At 45.2% G+C, this 10000-nt stretch overlaps 1 protein-coding gene across 1 annotated transcript in view; it reads right to left on the reverse strand.

The window, feature by feature from the left end:
• itga1 (integrin, alpha 1) overlaps positions 1-10000 on the reverse strand; it is a 63734-nt gene that overhangs the window by 24316 nt on the left and 29418 nt on the right. Inside the window, exons 7-13 of the mRNA XM_080841641.1 lie at positions 8794-8942; positions 8002-8152; positions 6967-7141; positions 4888-4961; positions 3643-3787; positions 1894-2036; positions 1336-1479 (exon numbers count right to left, since the gene is read on the reverse strand). Of these exons, the coding sequence (XP_080697767.1) occupies positions 1336-1479; positions 1894-2036; positions 3643-3787; positions 4888-4961; positions 6967-7141; positions 8002-8152; positions 8794-8942 (981 nt within the window). The remainder of the gene's footprint in view (positions 1-1335; positions 1480-1893; positions 2037-3642; positions 3788-4887; positions 4962-6966; positions 7142-8001; positions 8153-8793; positions 8943-10000) is intronic.

Raw genomic sequence — 10000 nt, forward strand, 5'->3', positions numbered from 1 at the left:
CAACACAACCCCCCCCCCCCCCCCCCCTTCCTATTTCCGTGTTCCAGAAGCACCATGTTGATAGGTTGGGATTGTTGATTGTTTGTTTGTTTTTATGGTTCTATAAATAAACTATGTTTGTTTCCTATTTACAGAGACAGGACTGCGTACAAACACCAGAGGTCAAAGAGTTCAAGCACAAACACTGAATGGACAGCTACTCACTAAATTTGACAAAAAGTCTATGGCATTAGAATTGCGGACTGACCCTTAAATGCAAAGTGGACAGGATATTTCCAGTATAAGAGGGACTTGTGCTGTCAGAAAATCACTTGTTTCTGTCATAAACCCATGTGGTTTTAGGTTTTAAAATTAACAATTTTGTCTATCAAGCTGTCTTCAGTTATTTAGAACAAATCTGAATTTTTGGAAAATTTGGTACACTATAACTTAAGTTGTGTTTACCATTGCATCCCTATGTATTCCATCTGAACATACTTGACTATGACAACAACCTCGTTGAGTTTAACTGCATGATATGGCTACCATGACAACAACCTTACATGAGTTAAACTGCATGCTATGGTTATCAAAGGCCCGGGATCTTTCTCGAGTCATGTGAACAGTTCAGTGTACTGTAGGTCTCCACCAAAGGGCAGATTCAACGGAGTTCCCCTCCACAACCCCAACCTTGCTCCACAAACACACCGTTAAGGGATTTAGATTCGACTTCTTGGCCTTTGGGCAGAGAGGGAGAGTGGCCTCCGAATTGATTCAAATCAGGGGATTAACAGCAAACACATGCTCTCAAATATGTGTGTCAGCCTCAGAAACACACACACACACACACACACACACACACACACACACACACACACACACACACACGCTCGTTCCTCTGTTCCCTTCAGCCTTAGAAACACACAGTATACAAGCATACTGTACACAGGGCACTGAGTGTATGTCTGTGCAAGAGGCAGCTCTTGCACAAGACACAAAACCACATGTCAGTGTTCAGTCCAACTCAGTACGCATCCATCCAGTTTATATACAGTGCCATGTCATCGCTTGCATAAGATAGCGTAAATAATTCAACTCAAGTATACTGTACACGACCCCAAGATACACACTCAGCTGCACAAGACCACACACACACACACACACACACACACACACACACACACACACACAAACACAGACAGACACACACACACACACACACACTCACACTCACACTCACACACTCACTCACACTCACACTCATGCACACACACCCCCACATACACATTCACACACACACACAGACATACATGCACACGCACGTACACACATACACACACAGACCCACACACATACCTTGTTCAGTTTGAAGACGTACACCTGACCCTGCTCATCCCTCTCGGGGCCCATGTACATGGGGGCCCCGACCAGGAGCAGGTCTGTGTAGGAGTCCATGTCCACGTCCACCGTCTGCAGCACGCTGCCGAAGTAGGAACCGATCTGGCCAGAGGAAACACAGACAGCCATTAATCACACTGATGAAATAACATGAATAAACCTGATGAAATAAGATGAATCAACCTGATGGAATAAGATCGATCAACCCGATGAAATAAGAGAATGACGTCTAATCTTTAATCAGACTGTTTATGTCTGAGGTCGGAGGTGACCAGGGGTAGACATATTGATGGTGGAGGATGTGATCGACCTGCTGTCTCTTCAGGGTTTGTGTGACGGTAATGTTACCCACCTGCTGTCCCTCCAGGGTTTGTGTGACGTGATGTTACCGACCTGCTGTCTCTTAAGGGTTTGTGTGACGTGATGTTACCGACCTGCTGTCGCTTTAGGATTTGTGTGACGTGATGTGACCCACCTGCTGTCTCTTTAGGGTTTGTGTGACGTGATGTGACCCACCTGCTGTCCCTCGAGGGTTTGTGTGACGGTGATGTTTTGTCCGTCGAAGCGGTAGATGGTCACGCGGCCGGTGTGGTTGTAACGCGGGGCACCGGTGATGTAGAGGACGCCGTGGGGCGTTGAGGCTGATTGCACGTCGTAACCTGAAGACAGAGAAACACAGAGGCTTAGCAGGTCAAACTGTACTGTTCTGGGTTCTATCTTCCATAAGCTTTGTTGCGCTACAACATAGAATGTCAAGTTTTAGTAGCAATGTTTAAAACACCAATTTGTTTTTGAGAAACAGACACAGTTGGTACACTGCAAAAAATGCTTTTCTAACCTAGTGTTATTACTCTTATATTGAGATGAAAAATCTAGTTGGTCTTGTTTCTAGCTAAATTGTACTTACCTAGTGCTCTCTTGGTAAGGTTATTTTTACCTATTTCAAGCAAATATTACTTATTTTAAGAAATCTTAACAAGCCAAATTTGCTTAACGCACTGGCAGCCAAATTTGCTTGTTTTAAGCAAAATCCTGCTTAAATATGTAATTATTTGTCTTAAATCTAGAGGGGCATTTTTTGCAGTGTATGCATGACATAAATGTACCATATGCAATCAACAACAACAAGACAGGCCATTTCTTCATAACAATGTACCTGATGCCTGATTAGATCCTTAATGTAGGAGGTTTACACACACACACTTGATTTCTCCTACAGCTGGTTTTAATGTGTGAGCGTTTGGAGGACGTAGTAAAATCACTGTGTGAACGAGGCGGCAGCAACAAAACAGTCGTCAGTAATTCAGCCACCATGTTGCGCTTTTCTGCTCACCTCCAGCTGTTCCCTGTGTTTACAGTCAGTGTGCTTGTCTATAAAAGATTACCATGTGAGATTAAATACCGCTATTACTGCTCAAACGTTTCCCTGTAAGGCTCAGACAGCAGTAGCTGTGCGACAAAGGGCCCTTAAAAGGAGAAAGGCAGTGAGAGATGGGCCTATTTTAGGTCCGTCCGGCTGTCGGCCATTTTGGTTTGGGGGTCTGGTGTTTATGGCTTGCTCACCAGAACCCGAACAGTGTTTAGACTGGAAGTGTCCTGCACTTCAGATGAACAAATGAGAGGACTGTCTCACTCACAAGAATGGAATGGCCACAATGGAAAATCTGTCCTGTGTTTACATGCAGTTCCATTGCCGGCGCAACACGATTAACACATCACACTGTCGACTTGTGAAGTTATCACCATATGTTCAACTTAATGTGAGAGAATAAGACATTTAGGAGTGGGGTGAGGTCTTAATGAGGTCTAAATGAGGTCTTAATGAAGGTCTTAATGAAGCCAGTGCCAATTCATCCTCATGCCATTCTAGACCCATTCTAGACCCGCCATCCACTCACTGTATTTGGTAACTGCCCATGGAAACATCCATCACTTGGTGAGGTGTTTCACCACTCTTGAGGTGTTGGTGGTTGGTGGTGTTGGTGGTTAACACCGACGACCTCTTAGTGGTGGACCTGGGTTTTATTTCTCAGCCTCGGCAGGAAACCTTTATATGTTGCTTTGGATAAAAGCGTCTGCTAAATGTCGAAAAGTTAACGTAAATACCTGACTTTATTTTCTCACCCTCACACAGCGTCATCCGGCCACAAATCTCCAACACAATTGGATCCTGTTATTACGTGTGCATTCACTTTACTTCACTCTTTAACACTCTTCTTGACTGGGGTGCAGAAAGAGGCACCCACGCCGGAGGGCTCTACTCACCCACATAGCCTGCCATGCCCTCGTATCTCTCCTCTAGGGGGTCGTGGAAGGTGGCCTTGTGGGGCTCCACGGTGACCCCATCTTGCTGCATGACCACCGTGCCGTTCCATTCGAAGGCTCCCACCGCCCCGAGCATCAGGGCCTCCTGCCGCACAGGAAGCAGAGCGGAAAGCAGACAGGAAGGGGAGGGTCAGCGAAAGAGTAAACACATTCTAGGGAGGAGGGCGGGGCGAGGGGAAATGCTGCAGGACAATGCGCTGGCGGAGGCGTTTGTTTTGGTTTCAGGCACACAAAGCTCGAAAGTTCGACTTGGTCTTGTTTTGGTTTCAAGCACACAAAGCTCGAAAGTTTGACTTAATCTTGTTTCGGTTTAAAGCACACAATGCTCGAAAGTTCGACTTGGTCTTGTTTTGGTTTCAAGCACACAAAGCTCGAAAGTTCGACTTAGTCTTGTTTTGGTTTCAAGCCCACAAATCTCGAAAGTTCGACTCGGTCTTGTTTTGGTTTAATGCACACAAAGCTTGAAAGTTCGACTTGGTCTTGTTTTGGTTTCAAGCACACAAAGCTCGAAAGTTCGACTTAGTCTTGTTTTGGTTTCAAGCACACAAAGCTCGAAGGTTCGACTCGGTCTTGTTTTGGTTTCAAGCACACAAAGCTCGAAAGTTCGACTTAGCCTTGTTTTGGTTTAAGTTCAGACTGGAATAAATTAATTAAGTTGTAACTTTCTCGTCCTCTTAACAGCGACCAAATCCAAGTCAAACTGATTCCATATCAGTCTTGCACACTTAATTGCTACTGGCAGACACGGGAAACACAGACACAGGAAATGCTTTGTGACTGAGCTGATGTCTTCAGCAAGATCTCTGATGTGAGTGAGTCCACTGCCCGGCCTGCGTCTAAGGAAATGTCCTGCTACGCTGAACACAATGCGTGTCCTTAGTGTGTGTGTCCCGACATACTCCCTCTGGTCCCTTTCATGAGACGAGAATGTGAAATAAGCTTTGAGGAACAGTGAGTCAGCACGTTAGTCTGAAGGGGGAGAGGGCATGTGTGTTTGTGTGTGTGTGTGTGTGTGTGTGAGGGCGTGTAACTGATGGATAAAGATAAAAGACGCTTCGCTTTGAAGCAGAGGACAGAGGAGGCACTTTAGCCAAGGCATTTAAATTCATCCGTTCCGAGCAAGACGAGAATTGTTCAGTGCATTTCTGGGTTGACAGCTGAGTGCCCTTTTCCTCAGTGACTTACTTTAGACGCGTGAGCACTGAACCCGGCCTGGGAATACTCCATTCGAAGAGGAGACGTGTTTTTGTCTGACGTACCTGCAAAACAAAAACAAAGTATACAACTTTCAGTGTGACGTCATAACAACAAATATGTTACTTCCGGGTGGATAACGTCGCCCCATGCTGATAGTAAACCTAGAAAAGGATTATTAACGATTGAAATCTAGAATTTGCTGAAATATTCCTATAATAATAATAATAATCCTTTACGTGCCTGGGTACATTTGGCATTACAACCCCAAACACAACACGATTTTGCTATAACGTTAATTGATCCGTGTAAATTAACTACTTCGGCTGTTGACAGGATGACAGTTATCCACCCGGAAGTACCTTGGCAACCTTTGTTTACAAACATTCTGATTAGGTCTATTGTTGATTATTGTCAACAGAACACCTCATCGTTAATGAGTAGGCGCTTTATGAAGAAGTGTATGTAATCCATTGCTGAACAAAGAAACTGTACTTTATAAGTTAAGGCAGTTTCTTGCCCACAGACATATTTCTTATGGAAACTGAGAATAAACCAACGTAGAGATGATATGTAGAAACAAAAATAGTACGACCACAGCACCTGATGGAAATATTGGAATATGATATGGATAGGACATTTACATTTAATGGGGTGGGTTGGTGTTATGATATTCCCAGGGTGCATTTCATCTCAGGTGAATGTATATATGCCTACTTCATCCACCACTGGTGCCTCTTTCATCAGACGTCTGCCTCTACCACAACTGAGCTTCCATACCAGACGTCATGGTAACAGACGCCATGGAGCACGCTGACAGAATGGAGTGAAGAAAGCACTTATAAACACAGGACCTTCTCAGAACTTCCCTGGGCATTCAGGCGTTACGGTCGAGGAGACGTCACCCCCCTCATCCTGCTGGGTTCCTCTGGGTTCCTCTGTTTCTGCCTCTCCCTCTCCCTCTCCCTCTCCCTCTCCCTCTCTCTCTCTCTCTCTTTCTTTCTTTCCCACTCCGCCCTCACCTTGTTCCTTTCTCCATTTCTCTCTCTCTCTGCCTCCCTCCATCTCTCTCTCCCCTTTGCTCATTTCAACTGCTCTGGGTTCCGCTGGGTTCCGCTGGGTTCCGCTGGGTTCCTCTGTTTTACTTTTTTACATTCTTTATTTATTAGACAATGGGAATATTACATTACATCTGCATAAGTAAAAAGCATTACATGAATGTTCGATTCTCCTCTCATTGTCTCTTCTTTTCCCTTTTTTAAATCCTTCACACATTTCTGAACTATTGACAAGAACAAAGGTCTGCCTAGTTTTCTTTTACCCCCGACTAACACATTGGGGTTGTGTTTCTCTGGGCTGAACACAAACAGACCCAGACTCCCCACTGAGTGTTCCACCCCCAGGTTTCCCACAATGCATTCTCTAATCGCGTTAAAAAGTGCTTGATGAACACATGGCCTCTGCAAAGAAAGGGGTTTTCCTCTGGTCCAAACACCCGAAGGATGACAACTGCAAAATTCATGAGGAATGGTTCATGTTTAGATGCTATCGGTCAGGAAATGTAAGACCGTGAAACAGATAGCCGTGCCAGGAGTGGCGCACGTGCTGCTGTCAGTCAGAGGAAGAGGGTGAGTGGGTTTGTTACCTTCCAGAGCGAATATGCGATGTTCGAGTCAGTAAGAGAAAGAGGGTGAGTGGGTTTGTTACTGTTGAGTTATGTGTTCTCATCAATGGTTATTTGTATTAATTTATATTGCTGTTTATTTATTCCTATTGTGTAAATTATACTCATGTTATGTGTTATTTAAGTTAAGGGGAAACGCACTAATGGGACTCTTAATTTGTTCCCTGATAAATCTGTAAGAAGCCCTGTTTGTTTCCTGTGTAGCTCATTCAGTTACTGAGCCATGCCACAGACACTGATGTTCTGACAGTACTGTGAGATTTACTGTAGTAAGCTAATAAACAACTGTCAATGTACATTTATGCTTTGAGTGATCTTTTTACATGAATGACGGAAACATACTGAAGTGTCAACATGGATGGAGGAGAACAGATCGTAACAGTTACCTTCCAGAGCGAAGATGCGCTGTTCGAGAGCTTCCACGATGGTCAGCAGCGCCACCTCGTCGGACACGTTGAAGAAGTGGTCGCCCTTGGGAGGGCTGGCGATCGACTCGATCTCCTCGATGAACGACTTCACCTGCTCGAGGCTTTTGTTTTGCCGGTTGTAGTCACCGAGGACCTGTAGGGAGAAAGCAGAACAAATAGCTTAAAGTGGCATTATGCAGTAATTGTACTTCAGGGTAAGGGTTAGGATAAGTAGTTTAACCTTAAAATAACAGCTTGATGTTTGACTGGGTAAGGACAGTTAGACTAACTAGTTTGTTATAGTGTCAAAGTAAGCATATTTCAAGAAGATTTGCTTGCCGCTAGCATCTCGTTAGCAATTAGCAATTAATCCGTTATGCTACTTTAACGTAGTTAAAGCTTCACGGCTTAGAGCTAGAGTACTTTTTTTTGAACCATGTCTTTTAAAGAACTTTAACCAAAACAGTTCAGGAATATTCCCAATAATAGCTAACATACTTGCACTTGTGTCTCTGTCGCTTTCATGGGTTTGAGAACAATGTCATGTTTTGGAATTCCAAGCTCCAATCTCTGGTTTGTTGTAAAGTCCTATAATGGTTGGACTCCACTGGACTATATATAGCCGTCTGGAAAATCAACCATGCGGACAGCTTTACCGTTCCCCAGCGTGACGGCTGACAAGTGTACACAAGAGAACTCTAAATCAAAGTCCTGTCATGTCGGTGAAAGGCTATTTCCTTAAGTTTTGGGCCGGTTTTCCAAAAGAAGAAGGAGGGAAACACAAGTAAGACACACAACGCCGTCTCACAAACAGACAAACGGACAGGAGGTCGGACAAACGGACAGGACCGGAAGACGGACAAACGGACAGGTCTGGAAGAGGGACAAACTGACAGGACAGTGTTTGCATCTGCGCTCTTCTCAACAGGTGTGTGTGTGTGTGTGTGTGTGTGTGTGTGTGTGTGTGTGTGTGTGTGTGTGTGTGTGTGTGTGTGTGCGGAGGTGGAGACTCACAGCGATGGAGAACATCTCGATGCCGTCCTCCTCGCACTGATCAATGACCCCTTTCAGGTTGTAGTTGTCGTGTGACTCCCCGTCTGTGACGATCACCATGACTTTCTTGGCGTCTAGCCGGGCGCCTCTTTCCACTGTGAAGGCCTCGCTCCTGTGTGTGTGTGTGTGTGTGTGTGTGTGTGTGTGTGTGAGTGTGTGTGTGTGTGTGTGTGTGTGTGAGTGTGTGTGTGTTGTGGTGGGGGGGCAGAGCCAATGATCATTATTTCCTGTCCCATGGTCAAACATTATCCAATTACCACAATAAGAAACAGTGTCTACGAATATTATGTGAAAACATTTGTAATACTCCAACTTTAAACTCACAGCGTTACATCTCTCAAAAGACACATTGACAGACATTTCACAACACAACAGAGGAGACTGAAAGACTAAAAGAAAATGCTAGGTCATTGATGAACACAGGAAACACACCCTCACATCACCAACTTCCCCACTAATAGAAATAGGTTAGAGTGGATATATCATCATCTCTTCACTGATTTGAACAGAAAATAAAGGAGTGAATTTAAAATATATAAAATGTAATATAAATAATCGCTAATTTTTAAGATGACCTCACTGGAGGGCAATACGGATCCGTATTGACCGCTGGGGAGGGCAATACGCGGCTGGCATGACTACCCATTAGCCAATCAAAATGCTCAAACTGTCTTTGCCATATAATAAATAAAATGTAATATAAATATTCAATATGAAATAAATTTGGTGATTCAGTGTTTCAGGGGCCCATACCGTGCCGTTTCGATGCCTTGGGCTGTCATGGTCCTCAGGCCAGTCCTCTGGGGGATGAGCTTGGCGTGAACCAGGGCGTCCTGGGTGTTGTGAAACTGGCTCAGATTGAACTCGTGCCCAACGTTGTCTCCGTACGACACAATGCCCACCTGTGGAGAAGGGGGGGGGGGGTGGCTCTAGTTACCACGTCACAGAGCGGAGCAGGCCTGGGCATATCCATGCATGGGTGACAGTTATGAGCCTCGGTTAACTGAACCCTGCCCCCCCCACTGACAGTTATGAGCCTCGGTTAACTAAACCCTGCCCCGCCACTGACAGTTATGAGCCTCGGTTAACTAAACCCTGCCCCCCCACTAACAGTTATGAGCCTCGGTTAACTAAACCCTGCCCCCCTCACTGACAGTTATCGACTCGGTTAACTAAACCCTGCCCCCCCCCACTAACAGTTATGAGCCTCGGTTAACTAATCCCTGCCCCCCCACTAACAGTTATGAGCCTCGGTTAACTAATCCCTGCCCCCCCCACTGACAGTTATGAGCCTCGGTTAACTAAACCCTGCCCCCCTCACTGACAGTTATGAGCCTCGGTTAACTAATCCCTGCCCCCCCACTGACAGTTATGAGCCTCGGTTAACTAAACCATTCCCCCTACTATTCAACAAGCTTACATAACGTTCAGGTCTCCACTGCCAATTCACGTCTATAAAAAGAAAGTTATAATCATCATAAAACTGGTGTTACAAACGCTTTCCCACACTTTCACACACGCACGCATGCACACATACAAATACACACACACACACACACAAACACAAACAAGCACACACAGAAACACAGACATTCAAGTACACCACTACCACCTGTCTGTTTCCTACATACAACTCCACCCACAAATGCACCTATCCACTAACCCTCCCCCCTCCCCAACACACACACTCCCACACACACACACACACACACACACACACACACACATACACAGTTCAGTCTGTTATTCTCTGTGGTCGTCTCTCTAAAGGGCATTATATGACCGTTCTCTCTTTTCAAGAACGAAAAAGCAAAGCTTTGTGAGTTTCTATCCGGCCTTGGAATATGTGGTTATCCTCTGGTGAGGTTTATAGGCCAGTATTTTCCAGCGCCACAGGCAGGAAAACTTACATTTCCTCATCGTTCACCCGCTCGGTCCCCAGTAGCCAAGGACACCTACT

This window comes from Sprattus sprattus (assembly GCF_963457725.1).
Source record: "Sprattus sprattus genome assembly, chromosome: 7".
NCBI classification, from domain to species: Eukaryota; Metazoa; Chordata; class Actinopteri; order Clupeiformes; family Clupeidae; genus Sprattus; species Sprattus sprattus.